At 42.4% G+C, this 17,109-nt stretch overlaps 1 protein-coding gene across 1 annotated transcript in view; it reads right to left on the bottom strand.

The window, feature by feature from the left end:
• The window catches only part of Znf16 (zinc finger protein 16), a 59,114-nt gene that overhangs the window by 5,907 nt on the left and 36,098 nt on the right, over nt 1-17,109 (bottom strand). Inside the window, exons 4-5 of the mRNA XM_087184842.1 lie at nt 5,885-7,931; nt 121-3,523 (exon numbers count right to left, since the gene is read on the bottom strand). Of these exons, the coding sequence (XP_087040968.1) occupies nt 6,094-7,931 (1,838 nt within the window). The 3' untranslated portion in view covers nt 121-3,523; nt 5,885-6,093. The remainder of the gene's footprint in view (nt 1-120; nt 3,524-5,884; nt 7,932-17,109) is intronic.

The raw sequence follows: 17,109 nt of genomic DNA, 5'->3' as shown, positions 1-17,109 counted from the left end.
CTGGGATCACAGGTATGTGCCACTGAACCTGGCCTTTTTGTTGTAGTTATGTAATACATTTTTAGTAAACTCTGAATTTCTAATTGAGATAAATTGTGCCTATTTGTTTTGTTTTCTCACCTCTGTATCCAGGTTTTTTTCCTTTCATTCTTTTCTTTTTTCGGGGGGGGGGGATCAAATCATCAAATCCAGGCTGGAGATAGAGAAAAGACAGAGGGCTGCCTGCTGAAACACTGCAGCAGACTGGTCTCCATGGTGTGGAGGTTTGACCAGTGAGTTGGGAGGGTAACAGGCCATGCATGCACTCAAAACTGGAGGTGTCAGTTTCCCCTGCAAGTTACTGCCTCAGGGAAGGTGCTGCAGTGGAGGTGAGGTGAAACCTGAGCTGGGCACAGATGTTCCCTGTGGCCGAGATGGGGAGGCAGCTCATTCTGGTTCAAGCCCATGGAGCTGACTTTCCTCACCTTGAGTCAACTCTTCCACATTTTCTTCTGTTCGCACCTCCAATAAGCTCTCTACTCCCATTCGCAACAGATGATCTTGCCTTCTCCAATTTTGAAAACACAGGAGCTGAAAGCTATCACAGAAGGGCCTCCCTTTCCTACTGTACCTACATGTCCACCTGTATTTGCCCATTTCCTCTTTCTGGTGCATCATAGAAGTGCCTCTGTGTGTCCAAGGCCAACCTCTCTCAGCTAGTGGAGGGAAGACTTTGTTCCTTCTTCCTTCCTTCACCTCTACTAGCTCCCCACTATCTCTGCCTGCCTTGACTGTGGAGACCCTTCCCCACCAGGCTCCTGCTCCAAACTTCATGGAAGCAAGCCTCCAGGACTCAATTCTTTTCTGCACAGCAATTTCCTTCTGCACAGTGTTTGATGCAATTGCCCCTCCTCCTGGCCACCTAGGTCTCTTTTCCACAGGTGCTATGTTGCTTCTCTTCCTCCCCCACTCCTGAGTGTTCAATGTTGGTGAGACTTGGGCCTCTGTCCTGAGACCCCTTCCTCAGTCTCTCCCTGAAGTATCTCATACTTCCCCAGGGATTCATATTCCATTTTATATATTATTTTGGAGGTGCTGAGACTCCAACACTCATACACCCTAGGGACGTGCTCTACCACAGTGACATACTCAGCCCATTTAAAAGTATACCAGTGACTTTCAAACTTAAATCTCTTTCCCAAATCTTTCCTTGAGGCCTAGGGTTCAGTCAACAGATCTCAGCTTCTTCAGTTGGATTCTTATGGACACCTCAAACTTGACAGGCTCCCAAGAGAACTCTTGATTTTTAACCCCGGACTTTGGCCTGCAGAGACCCATCCCCCTGATAGCTCAAAGAACAGTAGCTAGACTGAGTAGATGCATTTGAAGGTAGTCCTGTTATTTCACAAAGTGGTCCTGTCCTTGATGTGTGAGGGCTATGAACCAGGCAGCAAATTTAGGGTAGCTGTTTCCTTTCTCTCTCCCCCCTTCCTTTCTGTATGAAAGCAGCCTCTCATTATATAGTTCAGCCTGGCCTTGAACTATGTAGCCCAGACCTGCCTCAAACTCACAATCTTCCTTCTTTAGCCTCCCGAGCACTGGGATTACAGGCATGCACCACCACTCATGATTTATCTGAAATATTTTAAAGGAATGAAATGGACACAGGGCAAAGAGAACTTGAAGTTGTTCTTGTCCGTGCTCCACTGTTCTCAGTGGCATAAAGTGGGTTTGTCTACAGCTCTCCAATAAATTCCTCATCTAGGGGCAGGGATTTAGCTCAGTGGTGCTGCCACCTGCCTCACAAGCACAAGGTTCCAAGTTTGATCCCTGGTACAAAAAAAAAAAAAATTCCTCATCTAACTTAATGTTAGTTGAATGGATGTCTTTATTTGCTACTAAACAAATGTTAAGAGACTTGCTACTCAGGATAATTTGGATTAGTTCCCAAATTATTTCTATTCATATTTTGACTGAGGCTGTACTGAATCCATGGAAAATTTAGGAAAAATTTTAACCCTCAAGACATTGCGTCACCAGGTGTGGGAGTGCACACTTGTAATCCCAGCACTTGGGAAACTGAGGCAGAAGGATTGCCATGAGGCCATACTGGGCTACATAGTGAGTTCAAGGCCAGCCTGAACTACAAAGCAAGACCCTGTCTCAAAAAACAAAACACCTGGGCTGGGGATTTAGCTCAGTGGCACGGCACCTGCCTCGAAAGTGTAAGGTCCTGAGTTCGATCCCCAGTACCAAATCAAATATCCCTGCCCCCAAAGATATTATGTCTAAGAATGAATAAGACTTCGCCATTTATGTCTCTGTTTTCCTAAAGTCCTTTTGAAGAAGTTTTATGGTTTAAAAATTGACTCACTAGCCTATAAAAAAGGAAACTGACAAGATAGGAAACCATTAATATGGAACACAACAAAAACAAACCTACCCACTGTGAAGGAGAAAAAAGACAAAACCAAGACTCAAGGATATTTTTAACATAGTATTTTGGGGTTTTTTTTGTTTGTTTTTTGAGACAGGATTTTACTCTGTAGTTTAGGCTGGCCTTCAACTCATTATGTAGCCCAGGCTGGCCATGAACTCATGGTGATCCTCCTGCCTCAGCCTCCCAAGTGCTGGGATCACAGGTGTGCGCCACCAAGTCTGGCTTGACCATGGTATATTGAGTGTATAGCCTCAAACCAATAGAAGACTTGTAGACAAACAATGAGCAATCAATATGTTTTTACAATGATTATGGATTAACAATTCTGAGACTATTAGTATAGTCTAGGACTGAGCAAAAATATTCAGTAAATATACTGAAGATAATAGGAACCATATTTCTGTTTTTTAAAAAAAGGCTAGGTTGTTAGGGAAAAGGGAAGAGTAGAATAAGCTCTGTGGTGAAACTGAACTGGTGATTTTTAATATACTGACAGGTGTGGGAGTTTCTACAAGATGGTGTGTATGTGTAAGCACACACACATCTGTTACCTAGCTTTCTGCTGAAAGGCCTTAGGAGTTAGTGTCTGGTAACAATGCACACATCCAGCACTCAGGTCTTGCTTTCCAAAACCTTCTCCACAAAAACCCCAGGACTTCTTGGGAAAAGAACTTATTCTATAGCTGGGGGAAGGAACATATAGAATGAGCTTGGAACAGTTTACTGTGCCAGAAAGCAAAGGCAGTGCTAACAAATGAAGAATGTCAAAAGGACCTGAGAACAGCCTGAATGGCCTGCAGTGGCCAAACCTGGGACAATCTGAGGAGCTCAATAAATGAGAAAAGTAACAAACTGGAACTCATTGTACATATAGGAATCAGTGAGTCCATACTACATAAATGAATAAATAAATGGAGAAGACAAATCTCTTCCTTTGGTATCAGAATTAGAAGCACGAATCATCCAGAGATCTAAATGGTGATAAAAACTGATGAAAAACAGGTTGTCTATAGATTCAAAGTCTCTTTCCAGAAAATACTTAATTACAAAGTGGAAAATAGTAACTTCACAGTGCAGCAAGCGAGTGATACAGAATAACATCACCTGAAAGAGACAAAAAAAAAAAAATCATGGACCTCAAGAATACATGTCTTCTGTGGTTTCTGCCAAAGTTATCAGGAAACACCAGACAAATCCAAGAGGAAGGACAGGGCTGCGGATTTAGCTCAGTGGCACCTGCCTTGCAAGCTCAAGGTCCTGAGCTGGATCCCCAGTACCAAAAACAAAGAAACAAACAAACAAAACAAAAAAACCTATGTCTCCAAGGACATTCTACGAGATAAATGGCCCATGTGCTTAAAAAATGTCTGCCATGAAAGACAAAGACTGAACTATTTTAGGCAGAAGGACATGACAGCTACATACATGTGATTGAAGACTGGCTTGTGGACCAGGGAAAAACATTTCTACTTTCTATAAGGGACATCACTGGGACAAGTGTCAAAACATTAATAAGGCTTATGGAGTATGTACATCATCATCATTTATTCTTTAACTTTGACAATGATACCATGGCCATGGAAGAGAAGGTTCTTGATGGGAAGCACATGCTGACATTCTGGGGGAAGGTGCATCTGCAGCTCAGTGTTGGGGAAAAATTGTCTTTACTGATGAGGGGAAAAGAAAGTAAATGTTAAATGGGGAATCTGAGTGGAGGCAGGGGGATGTTCTTTGTGGTATTACAAATTTTGAGTGAAATTATTTAAAACATTTTTTAAGTCACAAAAATGCAGGTTATAGTGGACACTTGTCATTTATAACTACTCAGAAACTCATGGAATCTACTCCACACACCCTGGGAGCTCTCTGCTGTCTTTTCAGTGCAGAATCCACAATCTGCACTTTATTCCTCCCTTGCTGCTGGTGGAGAACAAGCATTAGTTGGGGTTCTGATACAGCTGCCCAAGATATTAAGTCAAGGCAGAGGTGAAAGAGGGAAGTTCAACACCTGTGCCTGCTGCCCTGGGTCAGAGCAGAGCAATTATGTGGGACTGTTCTGGAATCTTTTGTGGAAGCTTGCCGCTAAGCCTACCTCTTTAGTTCTACTGTGTCAGAATTCTAGTAGTCTGTGAATACACCTAACACAGACCATGAAGAACTAGGTGCAGTCTGAAGTTGCCATCCACATCATGCACTCTTCACACAACTGACTGCAATGAGAACTCAGTTCAATGCTAGGTCTCGTGTTCCCCCCAAGGGCCTACAGTATTTAAGGAAGGTTAAGGAAGGAGGGATCTTACGTGGCTATGAGAACTGGTCAAGAACCACCCACTGCACACATACAATCATTCCACAGCATAGACTAGTTCCCTGATCAACTCCTGTAAAAATTCTTGAGTCCCTGGGCAAAGCCTGGACCCAACAGGGTAGCATCCTAAGCCTGAGGTGGCCAACTTTTCCTGGAAAGGGGTGGAAAGACAAGACTCTGGCTTTGTGGACTATATGGTATCTATCATAATTTCTCAGTTCTGTCATGCAAACACTGGCATAGATATCTGTAAGCCAATGGCACAGCTGAATCCTGACAAAAATTAACTGACAGGTGTGCCAGATTTGGCCTGCAGGTCCTGTAACCTGTCAGCTGGTGTCTGGGGACCTCTTTAATGAGACTTGTCAAACCTGGACTTTCTGTCTGTTCAGGGGCCAGGGCACATCTCCAGGAAAATGAGGATGAGGGTGGTGAGCTGGTTCCAGAGCAGGGCACCTAGGAGGTACTCCAAACATATCTGGTGATCTATGTATCTTGGAAAAGACTGAGCATGGAAGCTTATGGAGAAGAAAATGAGGTGCACAGAGAGCTGCCTCTGGGGGGCCTGCACAGTGAGGCACAGTTAGGACCTGAGTCATAGCAGAGCAGCAAGGAGGCAGCTGATCTCACTGCAGATATACATAAAGGAAAGCAGGAGAGCGGGGAAGTCTTGGTGCAAGTTGTATAATGAAGTCAGCAAGGAGGGGTGAAGAATTAGTGTACCACCTCTGAGGAGGATGACAGACCAACCAGGCCTGAAAAATGCTGTTTGATCTTATGTAAACAACGTATCAACAACAGCCACCGACAGAGAACTTACTCCTTATGATTAATTGCCAAACAAAATTACTGTGGTTATCTCCAACCAAAGGTCATTTTTTTATAACTTAAAAAAAAATTTTTTTGTAGACAGAGTTTTGCTATGTAGTTCAGGCTGTCCTTGATTTCACTATTTATCTAAGGCTGGCCTCGAACTGTGGCAAGTCTCCTGCCTCAGCCTCCCAAGTGTTGGGATTACAAGCATGCACCATGACGCCCAGCTTGGTAATTTTTGACTAAAATAATACACTCTGTTCACGAATATGCAGCCTTCATAATCTTTTCCTCCTAACATATATGGTTACCTGCTCAAAAACTTTTTAAAACAAAATACCTACAAGAGATCACATGAGGTGGAGCAGTGGCAGGGGAAGGGAGCCTGTAAAGGGTGATTCTGAGGAGGGATCCAGGTGCTGCAGTGGCTGAACGTGTGTGGAAGAGGTTGAATGAGCCTGGGTTTCAGGTCTGGGCAGGTGTAGAGGCTGAGGTAAAGGCCAGAGGAGTCTGAAAGGAGCATGGTTTGATTTCATTCTTCCCAGCCCATAGACTACTCTCTTGTGTGAATCAACTGGTGTTTAATTAACTTTGACCGCTGGCTGAAAGCTTTCCCACAAGTAGTGCAGTCATAGGGCTTTACCCCAGTGTGAATTCTTTGGTGCTGGATTAGAACTGAACGCTGGCTGAAGGCTTTTCCACACTCACTGCATTTATACGGCCTCTCACCAGTGTGGATTATCTGATGTTGAATAAGGTGTGAGCTCTGCCTGAAGCCTTTACCACATTCAACACATGTGTAGGGCTTCTCCCCAGTGTGAACTTTCTGGTGGTGAATAAGATTTGAGCTTCGGTTGAAGGCTTTACCACACTGGTTACACTCATGGGGTTTCAAACCATTATGGATCCTCTGGTGCTGAATGAGAGTTGAGCTCTGGCTGAAAGTTTTTCCACATTCGGTACACTCATAGGGTTTCTCTCCAGTGTGGACTCGCTGGTGAAGGATGAGATTGGAGCTGCGTCGAAAGGTCTTCCCACATTCGTGGCACTCGTAGGGCTTGTCGCCAGTGTGCACGCCCTGGTGCTGGATGAGAGCGGAGCTGTGGCTGAAGGCCTTCCCGCAGACACTACATCCATACGGCTTCTCTCCTGTGTGGATTATCTTGTGCTTCCTGAGCACTGAACTGTAACTAAAGGCTTTTCCACACACATTGCACACGTGAGGCTTTTCTCCAGTGTGAATTCTTTGATGCTGAATAAGACTGGAACTCTGACTAAATGCTTTCCCACAGTCATTGCACTTGTAAGGTTTCTCCCCAGTGTGAACCCTGTGATGCTTAATGAGGTTGGACACTCGACTGAATGGTTTGCCACAATCATTACATTCGTAAGGTTTCTCTCCAGTGTGAACCCTCTGATGCTTTCTGAGATGTGCACTCTGGCTGAAGGCCTTCCTGCATTCCCCACACTCAAAAGGCTTCTCCCCTGTGTGAATCCTGTGGTGTTTAATGAGGTTTGAGCTCCGCCTAAAGGCCTTCCCACATTTGTCACACACATACAGTTTCTCCCCAGAATGGATTCTCTGGTGTTGGATAAGGTTTGAGCTCCGCCTAAAAGCCTTTCCACACTCATTGCATTCATAGGGCTTCTCACTTATGTGAGACTTTTGGTGCTTTTTAAGGCTTGAGTTCTGGCTGAAGGCTTTTCCACATTCATTACACACATAAGGCCTCTCGCTGCTGTGATGAACCTGATGCCTAGCAAGGTCTGCACACTCACGAAAGGCTTTCCCGCATTCACTGCACTGGTAGGCTCTCATACTCACAAGAGATGGCTGATGGTTTTTAAGAACTGAGTTCTGGCTGAAGGATTTCCCACATTCATTACACATAAAAGACTTCTCTCCAGCATTGGCTATCTGATGCTGAATAAGGTCAAGGTTTCCTCTGAAGGTTTTTCCACACCCATTACATATGAATGGGCTTTCACTTGTGGGAACACCCTCACAATCAGTTAGGTCTTCAATGTGCTGGAAGGCGTCAAGGCCATATGCGTCATACAGATGTGGCCTCTCTTCCATAGGGACTCCCTGATATGCCATCAAGCTTTGGCTCAGATTAAAGCTTTGATCAAAACTATGACAATCCAGAACTTTCTCCCTTAAGGGATCCTGAAGGAGCACCGTCACCGGTGTGAAGCCCCGCTTCTGGTGGAGATGCTGTGCAGGGATCCTCCTGCCCCTTTCTATTAGGTCCTCACAGAGTTCTTCAAACTCAGCCACCTGGGAAACATCACCTGCACAGTTTTCTGATATTTCTGCCTGTGATTTCAAATCCTCAGAAACATTTTCCTTCAGACAACACTCTTTGTCTTCAGTCCTGGTATCACAATCTGAAACAATAAATACTCAGTCATAGAAGGAATTGTTGTGACAGGAACAAGACAGCATACAGACAAGTCTGCAGGGCCACTGGCCTCACCTTCTGTAGAGGAAGCTTGACAAACAGGAAACCCACCATAGGTGGTAATTTAGATCTTGCAAAGGAACTATAGAGGGGCTGGCAGGGCTCTTAGGTGATAATGCTACACAGAAGCTGAAGAGCAAGAACTACCCACCCTCCCCAGGATTCCACATCCCAGAGATGCACCTGTAGCTTGCCTGCTGTCTCAGGCCAAGATGCTAGGTGCCCTCAGTTCCCTTTCCTGTCACACTTGGAGGAAGTCCAGTTGGCACTACCTGAATATATGCCCCAAATCCATGTGCTTCTCACCCCTCCCACCCATAACAAGAAATATCATATGCTGTTACATTATTACATATTTAACTCCTTTTCTTTCTCAACACTGTAAGGTGTATGCCTCTTAGGCCTATCTTTTTTCTTTCAGTACTAGCTAACTAAGTTTAGGTTTGGTCTTAAGATTCAACAGTGTAAAGAGGCAGAGCCTTGCTGCAGGTATAGAGAAGCCCATTTTTCTTTACAGAAGCATAGACAGGTATGAGGCATGTTGTTGGCCCTCCTGCCAACTTCTGCTCAGATGCACCTCAGTGGAGAGCCCTTTCCTGACTACTGAATATATGTACCAGTCTTCCCCTCTTCTTACCTGTCCCTGGTATCTCCTGCACAGCAGAGCACTCCCTGAAACAAGGCAGGAAGGATCCCTGTTGAGCTCCTGTCATTAATGCTCACTGGTTAAGGACATTCTTCAAATGCCCTCGTTGCCTTCCTTGGGTCTGTCATGCCCCGTCTCACTTTCTCAGTACCCCTATCTGTGATATGTAGAACTGCTTCCAAGTCTAGTCACCTTCATTCCCAGGAGCTGCCTGTGATGTCAACTGCAAATGCAACTTGGCCATATGCCCAGTCCCCACAGATCCAGCCCCTTTGCCTGTTGCACCAGTTTCCCTTGCTGATGTTTCATGCTCTGTTCACTGACACCTGTGGCTCAGACACAGTGTGGTTATGCCTCAAGTCACAATGCCCCCATTCCCACAGGTGCCTTAGTTCTAGGGTGCATTTAGAAAACTGATATTCACATGCTACTGGGGTCTCAGTAGGAATAGAGGGAATCGTGAGGGATACAGAGACAAGGCCTAGATGGAGTCCACGGCCTTGCCAGATATGGTCTGGAGCTTGCTGTATGTTCTCCCTCCTGCCAAGTCACCAGTCTGGAAGCCCCTTGGCCTCTTCTGGCTATGTAAAAGGAACTAAACACGGGAAGATGAAGGCTGTGGCAGTAACAGAGACAGCAATTAGTACAGCTTTTCTGTACAAGCTGGAAAAAATGTATTTGACACCTTGTGGCCACAAGGTCTCTGTCAAGTGCTCTTTCATTGTTGTTTTAAAATATCCCTTTAAAAACCTTCAATATCAGTTTTAGTTTACAGGACATATGAAATAGCCTGTTAGCTGAATTTGGTGACCACTGATTGAGATGTCACCAGAGTGGCTAGGAGGTGTGGCAATGGGGAAATGGCATGCTAGCCTGAGCCAGTATTTAGATGAATCGTTTTCTGAGATAGTGATCAAAGCTGATTTCTGTGGGTGAGAATGCCAGGAGATCACTTTTGGACTTGCATAAATTGGATGCAATTCATCTTTGCAACCCAAGAAATACAATTAAAAGTGTTAAAAGTTCTTCTTTGGAAAGGAAATACAAAATCAGAAGTAAAATCTCCCTTTAGGAAAAAAATCCTTAAAATGCTAGTAAAGTTTGGGCTTAACAACAAAAGAAAAGATCCGAGAGCAAACATCCACCTGCATTATACTCACTATATTAGGACTCAGCCTTTCTAGAGCAAAAGACAGAGTATTTCTCTTGAGAGGAAACATTTATGATCAGTAGCTGCCAGGTGTGTGGCTAAAGTCCCTCAACGCAATGGGACCCCGGGGCCCTGTGTGACCCAAACCAATAAGCTATTATGGGGGTGCAGTAGCAACCTCAGTGCCTTGGCCAGGCTATCTCCTATGCAGACCCCAAAAGGAACCTCATACTCAAGTGGGAAATCCATTAGTTATCCACCTCCTGCAGTGACTTGTTTCCCTTTAATCATTTACAGATAAAGTTCACTAAAGGAAGTAATCATTCTACAGTGAACAGTTTACAATACTGTGGAACCACCACTTTTATTTTCTAAAACGTTTTCATTTCTCCAAAGTAAAATCCCTTACACATGGCCAGGCATGCATGAGATATGTCCTGTGCCAACAGTCCCAGGTACTTGGGAGAATGAATCAGGTCTGCCTGACTAGGGATTTGAGGGCAGTCTGGGTAACACAGCAATATCCTAGCTCCACACTCCTCTAAAACTTTACTCAGTAAGCAGTCTATCTCTACCTTCTCACTCCAGCTTCTGGAAACTACCCACCTCTATGGGTTTGTCTATTCTGGGTATTTCATACGATAGAATCATACAACATATGACCTTTGAACCTGACTTTTCACTTGAAATGTTCTGAAGGATCATCCATGTGTCAGTAGTTCCTTTCTTTTTATGGCTGAATTATATTCCGTGCACATCACATCCACCCACAGGCAGTTGAGCTGTTTGCATCTTTTGGTTACTGTAGTGTTGCTATGAATATGATGTATATACACAGATTCTCCTTGCTTTGTGATGGGGTTATATGCTGATAAATTCATTTGGAGGGATCCAGCTTGACATGATCACAGCCATCTTGGTTGTCACTGCCATTCTGCCCACTAGATGATCCGGGCACATATCCCAAATCCTAGAGGCCAGTCATTAGGATAGTCATCGGAGCATGTTGTGCTAGCCAATGACACCCAGGCTGTTTCTTCACTGATGCTGAATATTTTAAGTTTTTCTTTTTTAGAAAGGCCAGGTAAGCTGGGCACAGTGACACATGCCTGTAATTCCAAGCACTTGGGAGGCTGAGGCAGGAGGACTGTCACAAGTTCAAGGCCAACCTGGGCTACATAGTGAGTTCAAGGCCAGTCTCAACTACACAGTGAGACCTTGTATCAAAATATATATATATATATATATATATATAAAACCAAAACAAAAAACACATAAAAGAAAGACCAGGGAACATTCTGGATGGCCACAGGTCACCTTTGTCCATTTAGCATGTAACTCCTGCCTCAGGTCCAGGGGTCCTACCTTGCCACTATGCAGGACACACTTTTGTTCTAAGCCCTGACTGTATTTTGTGTAACCCTAGATCTGTATGTTTCTTTCCTTCATCTCTTGAACCCTTTTGACTTTGGCCACCAGTTTTCATACTCTGAACACCATTGTAAATGAAAATATTTTAAGTTGAAAAAATATTTTAAAAGAAAATGTAGCTACTGAACATCACAACTCAGCAACACAGCATACTGTACAAGTTTATCTACTTTCATGACTTTCATGCTGACTGGGGCTGTGACTTGATTGATGTCCAGCATCAGAAGCGAGTAGTGTACCACATAACACTAGCCTAGTAAAAGATTAAAATTCAGAATTTGAAGTAGCTTCTACTGAATGTAACTTTTTGCACATCGTAAAAGTCAAAAACTTTTAAGTCAAATCATTGTAAGTCAAACCTATGTACTTGTTTCAGTACCTGTCTTTATTTTGAATATGTATCTAGGAGTGGGACTAACTGCTGGGTCATATGGTAATGCTGTTTAAATAGTCTTACATTTCTAACTTTTCCACATCTCTGTGAACACTTGTTCTTTATTTATTTTTGGTGGAAAGGGTATTGACCCCAGGGCCTCCCCACTGAGATTATGTTCTGAGGACTTTTAAATTTTGAGATAGTCTCACTAAATCGTAAGTTGCCCAGGCTAGGCTCAAACCTGTGACCCTCCCGTCTCAGCCTCCGAAGTGCTGGGATTACAGGCATATACCACCATGCCCAGCTCCTGTCTTTTTATTATAGGCATCCTAGTGGGTGTGAAGGGATTTCACTGCCTTTATGCCAGGAAAAAATTATTTAGAATACTGAAGCTTTGTGGGAAGTTCTGAAATCAGAATGTGTGAGTGCTCCAGCTTTGTTCTTCTTCAAGGCTGTTTCGGCATTCAGGGCCTTGTGTAATTGAACTTTAGGATTAACTTTTTAGTCTCTGCAAAAAAGGCCACTGGAATTTTTTTTTTTGTACCGGGGATCGAACTTGGGACCTAGAGCTTGTGAGGCAGGTGCCGGAACCGCTGAGCTAAATCCCCGGCCCAATTTTTTTTTTGCTACCGAGGATTGAACTTGGGACTTCGTGCTTGCGAGGCAGGCAACGGAACCACTAAACTAAATCCCTGGCCCTGCCACTGGAATGTTGATAAGACAGACCTTTTGATGGCAAACCTATGGCATGTATGCCATAGTGGGCACGCAGAGCCCTCTCTGTGATGACATTATGAGTTGTATGAGTTGTTTTTCCTAAACTAAAACCTCAGTATTCAGGTTTAATTGGAGTGATGGCACTTTGTGATAAATAAGTAGGTTTGAGGGGCCAGGGATTTAGCTCAGTGTTTCTGCCACCTGCTGCGCAAGCGCAAGGACCTGAGTTTGATCCCCAGTACCAAAAAAAAAAAAAAAAGTGGGTTTGGGGTTGCAATCTGGGCACTCAATCTATAAAGGTTCACCATCACTGGGATAGATCCACTGGGTAGTGTGGACATTATAACAAAATTGCCTTCCAATTTGTGAATACAGGATGCCGTTTATTTAATTCCTTTTGGCAGTGTTTTGCAGTTTTCAGTGAAAAGTCTTTCACCTCCCTGCCCCCCTCCCCCCCGTGAATGGAATTAATTTTCTTTTTTAGATTGTTCATTGCTGGGGTACAGAAAGACAGATTTTGTGTGACCTTATGCCTTGCAATTTTGCTGAATTATTAGCTCTAATAGCTTTTATGATGGGTCCTTTGGGATTTTCTACACCTGGGGTCATGTCTTATACAAATATTTTATGATTCCAATTTGGATGTTTTTTATTTTCTTGCTCAACTGATCTGGCTTGAACTTTCAGTATGATGATAAACAGCATTGGTGAAGCAGGCATACATGTTATTCTTGATCTCAGGGGCAAAGTTCTTAATTTTTCTCAATCTTTTTTTTTTTTTTTTTTTTTTGGTACCGGGGATCGAACTCAGGTCCTTCTAGTTGCGGGACAGGTGGCGGAACCACTGAGCTAAATCCCTGGCCCAAAGTTCTTAATTTTTCATGACTGAGTATGATGTTACCATAGTTGTTAGGAATAAGTGCTTTTATCAGGTTGAGAAAGTTTCCATCAATTGTTTTTTAAATCATCAAAGCTGGATTTTGTCAAATACTTGTCCTGTATAAGTTGAGGTGATCACGGTTTTCCTATTTCATTCTATTAATACACGTGTTATTTTGAGACAGGGTCTTGTTATGTAGTTCAGGCCGGCCTTGAACTTGAAGCAATCCTGTCTCAGCCTCCTGAGGGCTGCGATTACAGGTGTGCACTACTATGCCTAGCTAAATTTATATTAAATCACTCTTTCATCCCTGGGTTAAATCTCATGTGATTATAGAGTACAATACTTTTTAAATGCTATTAAATTCAGTTTGCTGTTACTGAGTTTTACATCTCTAGCCAGAAGGAATATTAGTTTTTCATTGTTTGTTGTTTTGTTTTGAGACAGGGTCTCACTATATAGTTCACACAGGCCTTGAACTCACTGTAGTGTAGTCCAGGCTGGCCTTGAACTTGTGAACTGGCAGTGATCCTCCTGCCTCAAGTCTTATGAGTGCTGGGATTACAGGCATGTACCACCATGTCCGGCTAGTTTTTCATTGTTTTTTGAGACAGGCTTACTGTGTAATCCAGGGTGTCTTTGAACTCATTATGTAGCCCAGGCTGGAATGGAACTTGTGGCAATCTTCCTGCTTCATCCTCATAAGTGCTGTGATTGCAGGTACATGCTACCATGCTCAATTTAATTTCTTTTGATGTCTTTATCTGGCTTTGCTATCAGGATAATGTTGACCTTACAAAAGGAGTTAGGAGATATTCCCCCCATTTTTGTATGCTGAAGGCATCCAAGACAATTTGGTAATAATTCATTAAATGCTAGCAGAATTCGCCACTGGAGCCATTTTGATCCTGGACTTTTTCTTTGTTGTGTGTTTTCATTATTGCATCAACCTCTTTGTTATAGGTCTGTTCAGATTTTTACCTGAGTCAGTTCTGGTAACTGTGTTCCTATACATTTGTCCCTTTCTTCTAGGCTTTGTTAACATATAACTATTCACAACATTGTTTTATCTATTTTTCTTTTTGTAATGCTGTGAATAGTTTTCCCACTTTCATTTCTGATTTTTATCTTTTTTGGCAATCTAATGAAAGGTTTTCAATTTTGTTAATCTTTTCCAAGAACTTTTGATTTTGTTGACTCTTCTGTTTTTCTAGTTTCCACTCTCATTTATCGTTGTTCTAATTTTTATTTTCTTTCTTCTGGTAGCTTTTGGTTTAATTTTCTCCTGCTTGTAGTTCCTCAAAATGTAATGTTAGGTTACTGATCTGCTATCTTTCCACCTCTCTAATGAAGGTATTTAATGCAACAGGCATACGTACTTGTTTTGCTCCTGATCTGAGGTGCTAAGTTTCTAGTCTTTCACTACTGAGTATGTTGTTAGCCTGTGGATTTCTCCTAAGTGCCTTTTCTACATAAGTTGAGGTGATCATGGTTCTATTTCATTCTATACATGTGGTAAAATTACACTGACTGATATTATGTTAAACCACCTTTCTATTCCTGGCTTGAAACTTCCTTTTGCTGCATCTCTTTAGTTTTGCTATGTTGTTTTTAATCATTTATCTGTCATCGTTAATTTTTATTGATTTCTCCTTTTACCTACTAGTAGCTTTATTTCTACATCTTTTTAAATTTTCCAGTTATTGGTTGGAAAAATACTTTGTATGGTTTCCATATTTTTAACTTTTTGAGACAGGGTCTCGCTATGTAGCCCAGGCTGGCCTTGAACTCATGGCAATCCTCCTGCCTCAGCCTCCCAAGTGCTGGGATTACAGGCCATGTGCCACCATGCCCAGCTATTGAGGCTTTTTCAATGCCTTGACATATAGTGTTTATGTTCTACGTACACTTGAGAAGAATGTTTATCTGTTGCACTGGGTGAAGTGTTTTATGTATTCCTTAGTCTCTTTAGGTTGCTATAAAAAATACTTTAGCAGCAAGGGAGAAAGCTCAGAGGTAGCCTGCCTAGCATGTGTAAAGCTATGAATTCAGTGAGTTCAGTCCCCAGAACCACCCCCTCAACCCAAAAAACTCCAAACAAAACCTTAGACTGGTAATTTATGATAGAAATTTATTGCTCACAGTTTTGGAGGCTAGAAAGTTTAGGATCAAGGTACTAGCACATTCACTGGCTGATGAGGGCTCATTCCTCAGAGATGGTGCCTTTTGTGATCCAAAGCGAAAGAATGGCAAGAAAAGGGGCAACCAATCTCCCTCAGTCCTTAATCCCATTCACAAGGGTTCTGCCCTGATGACCTAATCATCTCCCCAAAGCTCCACCTATTAATACCAACATATTAGGGTTTAGATTTCAAATATGAATTTTAGAGGGATATAAATATCAGATGATAACAATGTCTATTAGGTCCAGTTGGCTTGTAGTACTGTTCAAGTCTTGTTCTCTTGCTGGGTAGATAGGGTGGTACACACTTATAATTCCAGCCTTTGGGAGGCTGAAGCAGGAAAATTGCTTCTGTTTTCTTAATGATCTACTGTCTAGATGTTCTACCCATTTTTTGGAATTAGAGTATTGGAGTCTCCAATTATTACTGTAGAACTATTTCTCCCTTCAAATCTGTTTCATGTATTTTGGGGCCCTTTTCTTCGTGTTTATGTTTATAACTGCCATATCTTTTCTTGAGGGGGTACCAAGGATCGAACTCAGGACCTTCCGCTTGCGAGGCAGGCGGCAGAACCACTGACCTAAATCCCCGGCCCAAACTGCAGTATCTTTCTTTTTTTGGTACTGGAGGTTGAACTCGGGTCCTTGTGCTTGTGCAGCAGGTGGCGAAACCACTGAGCTAAATCCCCGGCTCAAACTGCAGTATCTTAATAAACCTACCCTTTTATCACTACAATGTCTCTCTTGTACCAGGTTTTGGATTTATTTTTTTTCTGGTATTATAACATAGTCACCTCAGCTCTCCTTGGGTTTCTATTTGCATAGAATATGTTTTCCACCTTTCACTTTAAACTTGTGTCTTTAACTCTAATATGTATAGACTTGTGTCTATACATCTGTTGCATACAGTATATATCTGAACCATGCTTACTCACATATTCTGTTAATTTCTGTCTTTTGACTAGAAAGTTTAATCCATTTACATTTAAAGTAATTACTAAAAAAGTAGGACCTCTGCCATATTGCTATTTATTTTTGGTGTATCTTTCATTTTTTTATTCCTCAACTCCTCTACTACTGCCTTCTTTTGGGTTCAGTTGACTTTTTTATAGTGTCATAATTTTCTCCTTACTTCCTTTTGTGTACATTTGTTAGATATTTTCATAGTGTTTACTATGATTACAACGAATATCTTAATATTCTAAGACAATTGACACCAACTTAGTCTCAGTAGCACACAAATTCTTAATATAGCTATTACTTCTATCATTTGTTGTCATCATAAGTTACATCTTTATGATAAATAGTGGGATCAAAAACACTGACTTATTGGGCTAGGGGTGTAGCTCAGTGTTACAGCGTATGCTTGGCAGGTCTGGATTTAATCTCCAGCACTAAAAAACCAAAACAAGTCAGAACATAGACTTATTGGGGTTTTTTGTTGCTGTTTTTTGGTACTGGAGATCGAATTCAGGACCTTGCACTTGCCAGGCAGGCGCTGTGCCACTGAGCTAAATCCCGGGCAGAACACAGACTTATTACTTTTTATGCACTGTTCTTTAAATTATGTATAAAATAAAAACTGGACTCATATACCAAAAATACAATATAAACTTTTATACTTACCTATGTAATTACCTTTACCAGAGGCCTTTATTTCTTCGTATGGCTTTGAGTCTGTCTATTGTTTTTTCATTTCAACCTTTAGGATTCCCTTTAACA

The sequence above is a fragment of the Heterocephalus glaber genome, unplaced genomic scaffold (genome assembly GCF_053883595.1).
Source record: "Heterocephalus glaber isolate CG9 unplaced genomic scaffold, H.glaber_assembly_v1.0 deba00000281, whole genome shotgun sequence".
NCBI lineage: Eukaryota > Metazoa > Chordata > Mammalia > Rodentia > Bathyergidae > Heterocephalus > Heterocephalus glaber.
Note: the sequence above shows the minus strand (reverse complement) of the source record. Positions and strands in the feature narration are given on the sequence as shown.